This window comes from Dryobates pubescens, chromosome 10 (genome assembly GCF_014839835.1).
Source record: "Dryobates pubescens isolate bDryPub1 chromosome 10, bDryPub1.pri, whole genome shotgun sequence".
Lineage (NCBI taxonomy): Eukaryota > Metazoa > Chordata > Aves > Piciformes > Picidae > Dryobates > Dryobates pubescens.
The window spans coordinates 15716539-15732676 of NC_071621.1; the positions used below are offsets into that span (position 1 = coordinate 15716539).

The 16138-nt window shown below is 51.1% G+C and overlaps 1 protein-coding gene across 7 annotated transcripts; it reads left to right on the forward strand.

Moving 5' to 3' along the window:
• Positions 1-1307: 1307 nt before the first annotated feature.
• SERPINH1 (serpin family H member 1) lies at positions 1308-14187 on the forward strand. Of its 7 annotated transcripts, none has more exons than XM_054164731.1 (5): positions 1308-1419; positions 7404-8020; positions 10462-10560; positions 11470-11702; positions 12614-14187. In XM_054164731.1, the coding sequence occupies exons 2-5, from the start codon at positions 7438-7440 to the stop codon at positions 12914-12916; spliced, it is 1218 nt and encodes a 405-aa protein (XP_054020706.1). In that variant the 5' UTR covers positions 1308-1419; positions 7404-7437; the 3' UTR covers positions 12917-14187. The 7 variants fall into 7 exon arrangements, with proteins under 7 accessions (XP_054020706.1, XP_054020705.1, XP_054020711.1 ...); XM_054164730.1 differs by having other exon boundaries at positions 7407-8020; XM_054164736.1 differs by lacking the exon at positions 1308-1419 and adding an exon at positions 2520-2613 and having other exon boundaries at positions 7407-8020.
• The last annotated feature ends 1951 nt before the right edge of the window (positions 14188-16138 follow it).

The window sequence follows — 16138 nt, forward strand, 5'->3', positions numbered from 1 at the left end:
AAGAATGACAGAGAACTGCTGGAGAGAGTCTAGCAGAGGCTACAAAGATAACAAGGAGACTGCAAGCATCCTTCTGATAAAGAAAGGCTAAGAGACACAACTGAAGGATGGAATCCATCCAGAGGGATCCATCCTGGGTAAGCTTGAGAAGTGGGCCCAGGTGAATCTTATGAAGTTCAACAAGGCCAAGTGCAAGGAGCTCCACCTGGCTTGGGGCAATCTCCAGTACCAATCCAGGCTGAGGGATGAAGGACTTCAGGCTGCTGGGGGGTGAGAAGATGGAGATGAGCCAGCAAAGTCCAAAGCCAGCCTTGTGCTGGGCTGGTCCCCAGCAGTGTGGGCAGGGAGGGGATTCTGCCCCTCTGCTGTGCTCTGCTCAGACCCCACCTGCAGTGCTGGGGCAGCTCTGGAGGCCTCAGCACAGCACAGACAGGGACCTGCTGGAGCAGGGCCAGAGGAGACCACAGCCATGGTGGGAGGGCTGGAAGCCTTCTGCTGTGAGGCCAGGCTGGGAGAGTTGGGGTTGTGCAGCCTGGAGAAGAGAAGGCTCTGGGGAGACCTTCTGGTGACCTTCCAGTACTTAAAGGGGCTATGAAAGCTGGGGACAGACTTCTGAGCAGGGCCTGGGGTGACAGGCCAAGGGGGGATGGTTTTGGCAATGAAAGAGGCAGACAGACCAGATGCAGGGAAGAAACTTTTTGTGCTGAGTAGGGCGAGACCTTGGCCCAGGTTGCCCAGAGGGGTGGCAGATGCTTTGTCCCTGGAACCATCCCAGATCAGTTTGAACTGGGCTCTGAACCTGACCCCTGCAAGTGTCCCAGCTGACTGCAGGAGGGTTAGAACTAGATGCTCTTCAAGGTCCCTTCCAACCCAAACCCACTCTGAAGATCACAGGACGTTAGGGGTTGGAAGGGACCTCCGGAGATCTTCGAGTCAGCCCCCTTGCCAGAGCAGGAGCGTAGAATCCAGCACAGGTCACACAGGAACACATCCAGATGGGGCTGGAAAGCCTCCAGAGAGGGAGCCCCCACAACCCTGCAAAAACCCCACAGCACCCTTTGGGCAGGGCAGAGCCCTGCTGCAAGCTCTGCTGGGGGCAGGCAGAGACAGCTTCGGCAGAAGGAGTGACCGAGGAGGGACCACTCGTCCCCGTCCCCCCCCTTTCCATCCCTGCCGGACCCCCCCGGTGCAGCAGCAAGCGGCCGGGCTGGGCCGTCCCTGTGCCATTGGTGGGAGGCTGGGAGAACTTTATCGGATCCTCCCCTTCCTCTCCCTCCACAGGCAGTCCTTTTTTTTTTTTTTTTTGAGAGGGTTTGTTCCCAACTTTCCAGAAGTTTCTTCCCGGCCCCTTATATACCCCCTCCGCGGGACCGGGAGGTGCACAGGGCAGCACAGCAAAGCCACCTCCAAGCCCCGCAGGTAAGGGGTTGGGGGCGGGCGGTGGGGTGCAGCTCGGATTCGCAAGACCTCTGCCAGGCACAGGGATGTGGCCAAGCTGAGATTGCAGCAGCCTGGAGAAGGGTGGGGTGGGGGGGTCCTGCATGCTCCTAACTGGCCCCCATAGGGCAGGGAAGTTGGGGAAGGGAGGGGGATATTTGGGAGGGGGGGAAGGGGGAGGAGGGGGGGAAAGGGTGCACAGGGGAATGGGGTTACAGGGGGCTTAGGTTGCTCGGGGGTGAGTTGAAGTGGGGGATATGGGGAGGGCAGAGTCTGCCCCACAAGCTGGGTCAGGTTTTGGAGAGGGGACGTTCAAAATCACCTCCCCACCCAACACCTCCCGTTTGCTAGAGGGAGTTGCAGCAAAGCTGCGCTCTGGTGAAACTTTTAAGGCGATGAAGAAAGCGAAGAAGGGAATAAAGATGGTCTAGAGTGGTCCTGGAGCAGCCCTCGCTGGAGAAAACCTCCAGCCCCTGCTCAGCCTGGGAGCCTCCGGGACCCTGGGCAGCAGCCCAGCACCGGAGGGGAGAGGTCTCACTGCAGCTTCCCCACCAGAAGAGTCTGCCTGCCTTACTCAAGTGTCACATCCCTCTGCTGACATGGAAGGGGTCGCCGGGTTTTTTTTTGGCTAGCATGTCTCTATCCTGTGGCTTTTGTCTTGGTCCTGTGGTTTTGTCTTGGTCAGGGTAGAAATAAGTCCTCGAAGGGTTGTGTGCCTCTGCCTGGCTGTCTTGGTGTGATGGCATCTCCAAATCCTGCCAGGAGAGAGGGTCTCCAACGGCCCCCAAGGAGATCTGTGGGATGCCACGTTGGCACTGGATGTCCCCTTGCAGGGCCGGGCTTGCAGGAATGCAGGAGGGGATGTTGCTGGTTCTGCATTCCCCTAAATCCTTTTTCTTTTGTTGTTTTTCATCCTGGCTTCTGAATTCCCCACTCAATCTCAACCCTAATCCAAGCATGGGCAAAGTTTCTCTTGTCTCGCCACCACAAGCTGAGTCACTCCTTGTAGCCCAAACATTCCTGGCCAAATTTCTCTGAAGTAATGATTTTTTTTTACTTTTCATTTTAAGCTGGGGATGTGTGAGCAGTGTTGCTCCCCAGGGAACTACTCCATGTATCTGTTTTCTTTCAGAATGAAAAAGGCAAACGTTGACCTCACTATGAAAGAGTTTCAAGGTATCTTTAGAAGGGGGAAAAGGGAAGAGAAACAAAAAAAACCAAAACAACAACAAAAAAGGAGGGGGGGGGAGGGGGAAAGGAAGGTGGGGGAAAAAAGGGATTTAAAAAAGGAAAGAATGAAAGAAAAAAAGGAATAAAAAAGGGAAAGAAAGAAAAAAGGAATTTAAAAAAAAAAGCAGGAAAGAAAAAAGGAAGTTAAAAAAAGGAAAGAATGAAAGGAAAAAAGGAATAAAAAAGGAAGTTAAAAAAAGGACAGAATGAAAGGAAAAAAGGAATAAAAAAGGAAGTTAAAAAAAGGACAGAATGAAAGGAAAAAAGGAATAAAAAAGGAAATAAAAAAGGAAGTTAAAAAAGGAAAGAATGAAAGGAAAAAAGGAATAAAAAAGGGAAAGAAAGAAAAAAGGAATTTTAAAAAAAGAATGAAAGGAAAAAAGGAATAAAAAAGGGAAAGAAAGAAAAAAGGAATTTAAAAAAAAAGAATGAAAGGAAAAAAGGAATAAAAAAGAAGGAAAGAATTAAAGAATGAAAGGGGAAAAAAGAGAAAAGGAAAAAAGGAATAAAAAAGAAGGAAAGAATTAAAGAATGAAAGGGGGAAAAAGAGAAAAAGAAAAAAGGAATAAAAAAGAATTAAAGGAAAGAAAGAATTAAAGGAAAGAAAGAATTAAAGGAAAGAAAGAATTAAAGGAAAGAAAGAATTAAAGGAAAGAAAGAATTAAAGGAAAGAAAGAATTAAAGGAAAGAAAGAATTAAAGGAAAGAAAGAATTAAAGGAAAGAAGAATTAAAGGAAAGAAAGAATTAAAGGAAAGAAAGAATTAAAGGAAAGAAAGAATTAAAGGAAAGAAAGAATTAAAGGAAAGAAAGAATTAAAGGAAAGAAAGAATTAAAGGAAAGAAAGAATTAAAGGAAAGAAAGAATTAAAGGAAAGAAAGAATTAAAGGAAAGAAAGAATTAAAGGAAAGAAAGAATTAAAGGAAAGAAAGAATTAAAGGAAAGAAAGAATTAAAGGAAAGAAAGAATTAAAGGAAAGAAAGAATTAAAGGAAAGAAAGAATTAAAGGAAAGAAAGAATTAAAGGAAAGAAAGAATTAAAGGAAAGAAAGAATTGGGGAAAAGGAATAAAAAAGGGAAAAAGAAAAAAGGAATAAAAAAGAAGGAAAGAATTAAAGAATGAAAGGGAAAAAAGGAATAAAAAAGGGAAAAAGAAAAAAGGAATAAAAAAAAAGAAAGAATGAAAGGGGGAAAAGGAATAAAAAGGGAAAAAGAAAAAAGGAATAAAAAAGAAGAAAGAATTAAAGGAAAGAATGAAAGGGGGAAAGGAATAAAAAAGGGAAAAAGAAAAAAGGAATAAAAAAGGAAAGACTAAATTAAAAATGAATTTTAAAAAGGAACAAATGAATTAAAAAATGAATTTTAAAAAGGAAAGAAGGAAAGAAAAAAGGAATTTAAAAAGGAAAAGGAAAAAAGTAATTAAAATCATGAAAGAAGGAAAAAAGGAATAGGAAAAGGGGGAAGAAGAAAAAAGGAATTAAGGAATGAAAGGAAAAAAGAAAGGAAAATGGAAATTTTAAAAAGGAAAGAAAAAGGAAAGGAATTAAAGGAAAGAAACAGGAAAAAATGAAATAAAAAAGGAATTAAAAATAAAAGGAAAGAAGAAAAAAGGAATTTAAAAAAGAAATAGGGAAAGAACAAAAGGAAAGAAAAAAGGAATTTTAAAGAGGAAAGAAAAAAAAATTACTAGAAAAGGAAATAAGGAAATAAAAGAGGAATAAAAAACGGAAAGAAAGAAAAAACAAACCCAACCCTCAGCTTTTCAACTGCTCCTTGTACCTTAAAAGTGCACCAAGGGTGACTTTTGGAGCCCGCTGCACAAAGCTGCTGCCCTGTAGGTGGCTGGGATGGTTCAGCCCTCCAAGGAAGGGTTGTCCCCGAAAGGATTTTAGGAGACAAGCTGCCTGCCTCCGCCGGAGGCTGCGTAATTCCCATCTCTGACAAAAGGTCCCCGGCGCAGCTGCGCACTCCCTGCGTGCTTCCTCCCCTATGTAATCCCAGAGGGCCCCTCGCTTCCTGCTCCGTTGCCTTTAACCCTGAAGCTGCCCAGCTGCAGCCCCGTTCCTGTCTCCCCCATGCCTGGAAGGAGGGTGGGAGGAGAAGAGCAAAGGAAGGAAGTTTCTCTGTAGCCTTATGGAGGACAAGCTTTGGGCGTGAAGGTGGAATTTAAGCCCTTGAGGAGCTGCCAGCAGGAAGGTTTGCTGTGAGCAGGGGGAGGTGAGGAGGGAGGGAAGGGTTTGGGGACAGTTTGTGGGATGAGCTCCAAGGAACTCTTGGGCATGGTGTTTAGAGCTGGTCAGGCTGCAGGTTTATCAGAGCTGGTAGCTCAGAGGCCCTCTCTGGGGATGACTGCACATACCTTGTGATGAGATGCAGCTACCTCATGCAGGAATGTGTTTAAAAGCTGTGGAGATGTGGTGCTTGTGGATATCACAGCCTGGGCTGCACAGCCAAGGCACTGTTGGCAGCAGAGCCAGAGAGGTGATTCTGCCACTTTGCTCTGCTCTGGTCGAGAGGAGGGCCAGGAAAATGCTCAGGGGGTTGGAGCAGCTCTGCTCTGAGGCCAGGCTGAGGGAGCTGGGGGTGTTCAGCCTGGAGAAGAGAAGGCTCCAGGGAGACCTAATAGCAGCCTGCCAGTACCTGAAGGGGGCTACAGGAAGGCTGCAGAGAGACTGTTTGCAGAGGCCTCCAGGGACAGGACAAGAGGCAATGGCTTCAAACTGGAGCAGAGCAGATTTATAGTGGATATCAGGAAGAAGTTCTGCACCGTGAGGGTGGTGGAAGACAGGAACAGGTTGCCCAAGGAGGTGGTTGAGGCCCCATCCCTGGAGATACTCAAGGTGAAGCTCAACAGGGCTCTGGGGAGCCTGATCTAGTTGAGGATGTCCCTGCTGAGTGCAGAGGGGGTTAGACTGGATGACCTTTGGAAGTCCCTTCCAACCTAGACCATTCTATGGCTTTGTGGTGGACTTGGCAGAGTAGGGTTAATGGTTGGACTCAATGGTCTAAAAGGTCTTTTCCAGCCTAAATGATTCTGTAACTCTATGATTCTCTGAATGTGCCTGGAAGGGGCTCAGCTTAGGGCAAAGCTGGGGGTCCACCAACCCCCTCTGTCCCAGTACCTCCCTGGCAGGGCTGTGCTATAGAGTTAAAACTTAAGTCAGAGCTCAGCAGACAGTGTGGGATCCTGTCTGCTGTTGCTTGGTGGAAGCTCTTGCACTCCATCTAGTGTCTAAGAATGCTGAGCTTTTGGGTACCGAGCTGGGGGTCCCCAGGGAGGACCACCCCCCTGCTGTACACAGATCCTGAACTGACAGGCAGCACTGTGCTGTGTGGCCCTGGGCAGCTGAAACATCTCACTTCTAGCCTGTCATTGACCAGGGCAGAGGTTTGACCTGCTTCTTTGGGGTCAATCAGAGAATGGTTTTGGTTGGAAGAGACCTTCAAGATCATCTAGTTCCACCCCCCCCCCGCCATGGGCAGGGACACCTTCCACCAAACGAGGTTGCTCAAAGCTCCATCCAACCTGGCTTTGAATACTTCCAGGGACAGGGTATCCATGACTGATCTGGGCAACCTATTCAGGGTCTCACCACCTTCATAGTGATGGATTTCTTGTATCTAGTCTAAACCTGCCCTATTTCAGTGTAAAGCCATTACCCCTTGTCCTCTCAGAAGCACCTGTTGATTCCATCCCCCTGACCCCTCAAGTCATTTCCTGTCCGTGAACATACAGCAATAGAATAAAACTGCTTCACAAGCAAGTTTTCAGTCCAAAAGCTCAGGCCTTGAGTGCCAGAGTCCAGCCTGGGCTCCTGAAGATTAATTGTTGCTCAGAGAAGAGCCCCAGTGTGGGGGCTTGGGGATCATTGCACAACCCCACCAAGCGAAGCATTGATGGAGTTGCTTTGGCCGTCACTGGAGCCTAGGAGAGGCTTTCCCTGGAGGAGCCCCTGGGGGGTCTGTGAACACTCCAGGAAGGGCTCGTATCACAGGACATTAGAGGTTGGAAGGGACCTCCAGGGATCATCAGGTCCAACCCCCTGCCAGAGCAGCATCACCCAGGGCAGTCTGCACAGGAAGGCATCCAGGTGGCTTTGGAAAGTCTCCAGAGAAGGAGACTCCACAACCTCTCTGGGCAGCCTGCTCCAGGGCTCCAGCACCCTCACTGTAAAGAAGTTTTGCCTCAAGGTGGAACTTTCTGTGTTCAAGCTTGAGCCTGTTGTTTCTTGGCTTATTACTGTGCAGCACCCAAAAGAGCTTGGCCCCCTCCACTTGACACCCGCCCCTCAGAGACTGAGAGACCTTGATCAGATCCCCTCTCAGCCTTCTCTTCTCCACACTAAACAGCCCCAGGGCTCTCAGTCTCTCTTCACAGGGCAGATGCTCAAGTCCCCTAAGCATCCTCCTGGCTCTCCTTTGGACTCTCTCCAGCAGGTCTCTGTCTCTCTTGCACTGGGGAGCCCAGAACTGGACACAGGATTGCAGCTGTGGTCTCAGCAGGGCAGAGCAGAGGGGCAGAAGAACCTCCCTGGCCCTGCTGGCCACACTTCTCTTGCTGCAGCCCAGGATGCCATTGGCTCTCTTGGCCACAAGGGCACATTGCTGTCCCCTGCAGAACTTGCTGCCCACCAGCACTCCAAGGTCTTTCTCTGTGAAGCTGCTCTCCAGCAGGGCAGCCTCTACCCTGTCCTGGTGCCTGCTGTTAATCCTGCTGACAGTCAGCTCTCTTTGCCCAGCAGGTCCTCAGAGGTGCTGGGCCCTACTGAAGCCATGTGGGCAACCCTGGTGCTGGCTCTCTGCGGCCTGGCTGCCGCCGTGCCCTCGGAGGACAGGAAGCTGAGCGACAAGGCGACGACGCTGGCCGACCGCAGCACCACCCTGGCCTTCAACCTCTACCACGCCATGGCCAAGGACAAGGCCATGGAGAACATCCTGCTGTCCCCCATAGTGGTGGCCTCTTCCCTGGGGCTGGTGTCCCTGGGGGGCAAGGCCACGACGGCCTCCCAAGCCAAGGCGGTGCTGAGCGCCGAGAAGCTGAAGGACGACGACGTGCACAGCGGCTTGGCCGAGCTGCTGAGCGAGGTCAGCAACGGCACCGCCCGCAACGTCACCTGGAAGATGGGCAGCCGCCTCTACGGCCCCGCCTCCATCACCTTCGCCGAGGACTTCGTGAAGAGCAGCAAGAAGCACTACAACTACGAGCACTCCAAGATCAACTTCCGCGACAAGCGCAGCGCCCTCAAGTCCATCAACGAGTGGGCGGCGCAGACCACCGACGGCAAGCTGCCCGAGGTCACCAAGGACGTGGAGAAGACGGACGGGGCCCTCATCGTCAACGCCATCTTCTTCAAACGTAGGTCCCGGCGCCTCTGGGGCCACACCGGGGCACCCCAAGGCCTGGCCTGAGCCTTCAGTGCCCAAAGGACCCAGGGGAGCCAAGTTGTTCATCCAAGTGACCCCAAAGCCTAGCCTGAGCCCCAACTATCCAAATGATCCAAGTGACCCCAAAGCCTAGCCTGAGCCCCAACTATCCAAATGATCCAAGTGACCCCAAAGCCTAGCCTGAGCCCCAACTATCCAAATGATCCAAGTGACCCCAAAGCCTAGCCTGAGCCCCAACTATCCAAATGATCCAAGTGACCCCAAAGCCTAGCCTGAGCCCCAACTATCCAAATGATCCAAGTGACCCCAAAGCCTAGTCTGAGCCCCAACTATCCAAATGATCCAAGTGACCCCAAAGCCTAGCCTGAGCCCCAACTATCCAAATGATCCAAGTGACCCCAAAGCCTAGCCTGAGCCCCAACTATCCAAATGATCCAAGTGACCCCAAAGCCTAGCCTGAGCCCCAACTATCCAAATGATCCAAGTGACCCCAAAGCCTAGCCTGAGCCCCAACTATCCAAATGACCCAAGGGAGCCAAGTTGTTCATCCAGGTGACCCCAAAGCCTAGACTAAGCCCCAACTATCCAAATGACCCAAGGGAGCCATGTTGTTCATCCAAGTGACCCCAAAGCCTAGCCTGAGCCCCAACTATCCAAATGATCCAAGTGATCCCAAAGCCTAGCCTGAGCCCCAACTATCCAAGTAACCCAAGGGAGCCAAGTTGTTCATCCAGGTGACCCCAAAGCCTAGCCTGAGCCCCAACTATCCAAATGACCCAAGTGATCCCAAAGCCTAGCCTGAGCCCCAACTATCCAAATGACCCAAGTGACCCCAAAGCCTAGCCTGAGCCCCAACTATCCAAATGACTCAAGGGAGCCAAGTTGTTCATCCAGGTGACCCCAAAGCCTAGCCTGAGCCCCAACTATCCAAATGACCCAAGTGACCCCAAAGCCTAGCCTGAGCCCCAACTATCCAAATGATCCAAGTGACCCCAAAGCCTAGCCTGAGCCCCAACTATCCAAATCACCCAAGAGAGACAAGTTTTTGATCCAAGTTGTTAATGCAAATGATCCAAGTTTTTAATCTAGATGAACCCAAAGCCTAGCCTGAGCCTTGAGTGTCCAAATGACCCAAGGGAGCCAAGTTGTTGATCCAAGTTTTTAATCTAGGTGAACCCAAAACCTAGCCTGAGCCCCAAGTATCCAAATGACCCAAGTGATCCAAGTTTTTGATCCAGGTGAACCCAAGGCCTGGCCTAAACCCTGAGTGCCCAATGACCCAAGTGAATCAAGTTTTTAATCCAGGTGATCCAAGTTGTTAATGCAAGTGATCCAAGTTTTTAATCTAGGTGACCCCAAAGCCTAGCCTGAGCCCCAGGTATCCAAATTACCCAACGGATCCAAGTTGTTGAGCCAACTGATCCAGGTTTTTAGTCCAGGTCACCCCAAAGCCTAGCCTGAGCCCAAACTATCCAAGTGATCCAAGTTTAATCCAGGTGATCCCAAGGCCTGGCCTGAGCCCAGAGTAGCCAAATGACCCAAGTGAGCCAAGTTTAATCCAGGTGAACCCAAAGCCTAGCCTGAGCCCCATGTAGAGCAGCCCAAATCAGGATCTAAAACACCCAAGTGATCCAAGTTTTTAACCCAGGTGATCCAAGTTTTTAAACCAAATGACCCCAAAGCCTAGCCTGAGCCCCAGGTAGAGCAGCCCCAGGCAGAGCAGCCCCAGTAGTGACCCTAGTGATCCAAGTTTGTAATCAAAGTGCCCCCAAAGCCTGGCCTGAGCCCCAGGCAGAGCAGCCCCAGTAGTGACCCAAGTGATCCAAGTTTGTAATCAAAGTGCCCCCAAAGCCTGGCCTGAGCCCCAGGCAGAGCAGCCCCAGTAGTGACCCAAGTGATCCAAGTTTGTAATCAGAGTGCCCCCAAAGCCTGGCCTGAGCCCCATGTAGAGCAGCCCCAGTAGTGACCCAAGTGATCCATGTTTGTAATCAGAGTGCCCCCAAAGCCTGGCCTGAGCCCCAGGCAGAGCAGCCCCAGTAGTGACCCAAGTGATCCATGTTTGTAATCAGAGTGCCCCCAAAGCCTGGCCTGAGCCCCAGGCAGAGCAGCCCCAGTAGTGACCCAAGTGATCCATGTTTGTAATCAGAGTGCCCCCAAAGCCTGGCCTGAGCCCCAGGCAGAGCAGCCCCAGTAGTGACTCAAGTGATCCATGTTTGTAATCAGAGTGCCCCCAAAGCCTGGCCTGAGCCCCAGGCAGAGCAGCCCAAATCAGGAAGGTGTTCACATCTTAGGTCGGGCTGGAGACACGTTTGTCATGATTCTTCGTCAGGGCAAGCAGATGGGAACCATGCATGGGATTCCCACCAGCCCTTCCTGCCCTCTTCTCACAAGGTGAATTTCTCTCTCCTGCAGCTCACTGGGATGAGAAGTTCCACCACAAGATGGTGGACAACCGTGGCTTCATGGTGAGCCGTTCCTACACGGTGGGAGTCCCCATGATGCATCGCACAGGTGAGCTGCAAACCTCCTGCCCAGCTGAAGTTCTTCTCGCTGCTGCTCCCCTTGCCCAGTTTCCCACCACCTGCTTCTCAAGAGTGTTTTGTGAGGGAGGGTTTTTGCTGGTTCTGCTGATTCAGCCCTCCTGTGACCATGTTTCCAACTGGGAGCTTGGCTGTTGGGAACAAATCCCAGCTCGTGGCTCAAGTGAGCTGCAGTTTTGAGTTGTGTCCAGCTGTTGGGTCAGTTCCCAAAACATAGGATCAGAGGAGGTTAGGGGTTGGAAAGCACCCCTGAAGATCATGGAGTCCAAGCCCCCTGCCAGAGAAGGAATGCATCCAGATGGGTCTTGGAAAGTCTCCAGAGAAGGAGACTCCACAGCTGCCCTGGACAGCCTGCTCCAGGGCTCTGTGACCCTCATAGTGAAGAAGTTCCTCCTCATGTTGAGGTGGAACCTCCTGTGCTGGAGTTTATATCCATTGTCCCTTGTCCTATCCCAGGGCACAGCTGAGCAGAGCCTGTGCCCTCCCTCTTGACCCCCAGCCCTCAGATATTGATAAACATTGATTAAATCCCCTCTCAGTCTTCTCCAGACTAACCACCCCCAGGGCTCTCAGCCTCTCCTCACCAGGCAGTGCTCCAGTCCCTCCAGCATCCTGGTAGCTCTCTGTTGGACTCTCTCCAGCAGATCCTTGTCCCTCCTGAACTGGGGAGCCCAGAACTGGATGCAGTATTCCAGGTGAGGTCTCCCCAGGGCAGAGTAGAGGGGGAGGAGAACCTCCCTTGATCTGCTGTCCCCACTCCTCTTAATGTCCAAACTTGGTGGTCCCTTGGTGGTCAGGGAAAGCACAGGGTGAATTCCCAACAAGGTTATGGGAAGCTTTGCCCCTCCACATCTCATCCTTTCCTGCTTCTGATTTCCAGGTCTCTACAATTACTATGATGATGAGACAGAGAAGCTGCAGGTGGTAGAGATGCCACTGGCTCACAAGCTCTCCAGCATGATCTTCATCATGCCAAATCACGTGGAGCCTCTGGAGAGGGTGGAGAAGCTGCTCAACAGGGAGCAGCTAAAGACCTGGGCTAGCAAGATGAAGAAGAGATCAGTGGCCATCTCACTGCCTAAAGTTGTCCTGGAAGTCAGCCACGACCTTCAGGTAGGTAAAGGAGGTCCTTAAAGAGAACATTTGAGCCTCAAAGGTCTTTGGGGTGGGAGAGAAGACAGTAGGGGATGATGGCTTCTCTGTGACTGCTATCCTTTGCCAGCAGCTAATCTAACTATGGTCCAGAGGTGTAGCCACAAGGTGATTCTCCCCCTCTGCTCCACTCTGGTGAGACCACATCTGGAGCACTGTGTCCAGTTCTGGAGCCTCTCTTCTAAGAAAGATCTGGAGGTGCTGGAAAGTGTCCAGAGAAGGGCCACATGGGAGAAGCTCCTCTCCTATGGGGACAGACTCAGAGAGTTGGGATTAATAGGTGGAAGAAGAAAAGGCTCCAAGGAGACCTTACTGTGGCCTTTCTGAAGGGGGCTGCAGGAAAGCTGGGGAGGGACTTTTGAGGGTGTCAGGGAGTGAGCAGACTGAGGGGATGGAACAAAACTAGAAGCGGGGAGACTCTGATTGGATGTTAGGAAGAAGTTCTTCCCCATGAGGGTGGTGAGACACTGGCACAGGTTGCCCAGGGAGGTGGTGGAAGCCTCATCCCTGGAGGTTTTGAAGGCCAGGCTGGAGGTGGCTGTGAGCAACCTGCTCTGGTGTGAGGTGTCCCTGGCCATGGCAGGGGGGTTGGAACTGGCTGATCCTTGAGATCCCTTCCAGCCCTAACAATTCTGTGAGAGTGCCCATTGGAATGGGCTGCCCAGGGAGGTGGTGGAGTCACCATCATTGGAGGTATTCAGGAGGAGACTTGACAGGGTGCTTGGTTGTGTGGTTTAGTTGCTTAGGTGGTGTTGGATGATGGGTTGGACGTGATGATCTTAAGGTCTCTTCCAACCTGCTTTATTCTATTCTATTTAACACTGCTGTACCATCTCGGGGACCATTGCTGACCTCTTGTTTTCTCCTCCTAGAAACACCTGGCTGACCTGGGCCTGACAGAAGCCATTGACAAGACCAAAGCTGACCTGTCCAAGATCTCTGGCAAGAAAGACCTTTACCTGTCCAACGTCTTCCACGCCGCCGCCCTGGAGTGGGACACTGACGGGAACCCTTACGACGCCGACATCTACGGCCGAGAGGAGATGAGGAACCCCAAGCTCTTCTATGCTGACCACCCCTTTGTCTTCATGATCAAGGACACTAAAACCAACTCCATTCTCTTCATTGGCAGGCTTGTGAGGCCCAAAGGAGACAAGATGCGTGACGAGTTGTAGTTGGGTTTGGGGGTGGGGAGGGGAAGGTGGGGAGAAGGTTTTTGTTTTGGCAGAGCTTTGGGTTCGTTGTTGGTTGGTTGTCTGTTTTTCAGTGGGGGGATCTCAAAGAAAGGGGAAACACTTCTTTTGTATCCTTCTGGAACTATGGGTGCTATTCAGACCAGGGTGCATTTGTGAGGAGGAACCAACAGAACACTTTACCTCACCCCAAAAAGACAAAAACAAAACACTTGATTGCACAAACCCACCCTCCAGAGAGAGAGAGAGAAAGGAGGGGAGCTTTGGCCCAAGAGGGTCACCAGGAGTGGAAGGGAAGCAGTCTGCACTGTCTCAGCTGAGATGTTCAGGATGATGCCTGGGCTCCTCCTCCCTGCACTTGTGAAGCCTCCTAAGAACTCTGCTGCTACCATCAGCCCTGCAAAGGCTCAAGCCCTCCCCTGCCTCTATCCCAGATGCTTCTTGCATGCTTAGCTCTGCCACTTGGCTCCTCTCCCAGTTGTATGCTAAGCAGAACCACACCACAGCTTCTCTGGTAGCTTCTCAGTTGTTCCTTGCTTCTTTCTTCTGCCTTCACAAGTCTGTAACAAATCACAAAGGGCCAGTTCTGTGGTCCAGCCACCTCCATGGCCCTGGGAGCAAAGCAGGACCATGACTGTGTGTAAGAATGGAGATTGTAGGGAGCTGTGTCCTACAGAACCCTGCTCTGGATGACTGTTGGATGCTTCAGCCATCATAAATGACCTCCAAAGTTGCTCCAGAGTCAAGTGCACCTTTGCTCAACGCTTCAGAGAAGTAAGTGACTTAGGGGTGTCAGGAAAGAGGCCAAAGAGCAGAGGGGCAAACCTGAGAGAGGTCCTTTCACCACTCCTGTGGTGCTAAGGGACATGGTTTAGCACCAGACTTGGTAGACTTAGGTAATGGTTGGACTCAATGACCTTAAAGGTCCTTTCCAACCAAAATGATTCTGTGACAGAAATCACCATGCTCTACCTCTCTGGGGAACAGAGGGAGCTCTTGGGCCAGCATTTGGAATTAAACATCCCATAGCAGCCAAACACAGCAGCTCCCCTTCTCTTGCTGCTTCTCCAGCAGCACAGAGGGATGGGAAAGAGTTACCACTGCTGAAGGTTCTCCCAGCTACCAACCAGAGCTGGTACCTTAGTTCCCAGAGGGAGACCAAGAGACTCCTGTTGGCTTCTCAAAGGGAGGTGAATCAAGTTCAATTTTCTTGCTGGACTCTGGTGCTTTAGAGCTGCTGTTAGCTGACTTTCTAATAATGACCCTTGCCAGAAGCTCCTCTTCTCCACACTACTTTTAGATCCCTCTTGGCTGACCTGGGTAAGGGCATGCTGAAAACCAAACAATGTTAAGCCTTACTTTCACATGTTAATGCCTGAAAAGATGCACAGCCTGCTCCAGCCTAGACTTGGAGGCCACCCCTAGGCTCTTCTCTTGAAGGGTTAATACTAAAGAAGGCACTGGTGTGATCCCACCAGCAATGAAGCAGGTGTCAGGTAAGGTCTTGCTGCTGCTCACCGAGAGGCATTCCCAGAGCCAGAGATGGGAACCTTGAGAGGAATTTGTGCATCACAAATTGTCCCTTCATTGAGAGCAGCAAGGACAGTGCCTGCTTTGCTCTTCTTTGGTTTAGCTCCCTTGCCAAAGTGCTTACTCTCAGGTTGCCACACCCCAGAAGCCCACTGCTGCAGCTCCTCAGGCTACACAAAGGACTCTTTCCACTAATTTATTAATCTGCAGCTCCAAAAACTCCTCTTGGATGGCTTCCCACAGGCAAAACTCCAGCAGCTCAAGTCCACCCCCAAGTCTAACCTGACCAGGTTTGCAAGGTGACCCAAGTACAGAAAAGCTCTTCTGCCCTAATCCAAACCAGCCAGGATGGGAGGCTCCTGGCCTTAAAACCTCTTCCCAAATCACATTCCCAGGTGCTTTTCCCCCCACCTCTAGGAGGCAACCCACAGGAAGCCTGAAGCCCAAGTATCCTAAGCACAAGCCAATGAATCGGTGCACTGAGACCCACAGGCTGCAGCAAGTCAGGGAGGAGGAGGATGATGATGGTGCTGGTGGGGTGGGGGGGGGGTGGGTAAAAGGGGTGGGGGCAAGGTCAGAACACACTGTGGGAGGTTGGGAGCCCCTTGCATCGTGTGGATGCAGGTGTCTGATGGCTTTTGTTGTCTTGTACCACGCAGTGGCAGTTGTCTAATTTTGCAATAAAACTTTTTCAATGAAGCTCTGGCAGCCACCAGTCAGCTCTGGGAGGGGTTGGGTGGAGACAGAAACCAGAATGGCTCAGGTTGGAAGGGATCTCAGAGATCATCTCCAACATCCACACCATGCCTAGAGACACCTCACAACCAGACTCGGCTGCTCATCCAGATTGGCCTTGAAATACCCCTAGGCAGGAGGCAGCCACAGCCTCCCTGGGCAGCCTGTGCCAGAGTCTCACCAACCTCACACTGAAGAACTTCTTCCTCAGCTCCAGTCTGACCCTGCTCTGCCTCATCTCCAAACCATTCCCCCTTGGCCTGGCTCCAGACATCCTTAGCAAAAGTCTCTCTGTGATGGACCAGGTTGGAGGGCTGGAAAGCAGAAAGCAGCTGAGTGACCTCCAGGAAAGCCACCCTCACTGGAGGGCTAGAAAGGCTTCCAGCTGCTGTAGAGGACTGTAAGGTATCAGACCCATGGAAGGCTTTGCACTGGCCATCACTCCTCTTGCTTCAGGCCTTCCAGCTTTCACACATTCCCTGCCCCTGCAAAGTGACAAAGCTGCTCTGTCACCTTCTGCCTTTTCACTCCCACACTCAAGATGCAAAAGCTGGGTGTGGATTTTTTCCATGGCTTCCACTCAAAAGATGTACACAGAATCCTCCAATCCCTCATTCCCTGACACCCTGAGAAGAAATCATCTGTGTTTTGACACTCAAGCAGCTTCCCAGCAGCACCCTGCCAGGTTGGCTTTCCAGGAAGCCTGCCAGGGAAGCTGGGAGCAGGATGGCTGAGGATCACACATCCAAAGATGCTGCCAGACAGACCACTTCCTGACACCATACCTTTGAACATCCAGCTCTCAAGCTGGTTGCCAGGTCCCTGCTGAGAAGCCTCCTGGGAATGAAAATCTGGATGTCAGAAACAGTTCTTCCTGGGCAGCAAATTTGTCCAGTTTTTGTTAATGCAACAATCAGCTTCTGAAGGTTGGATGAGGCT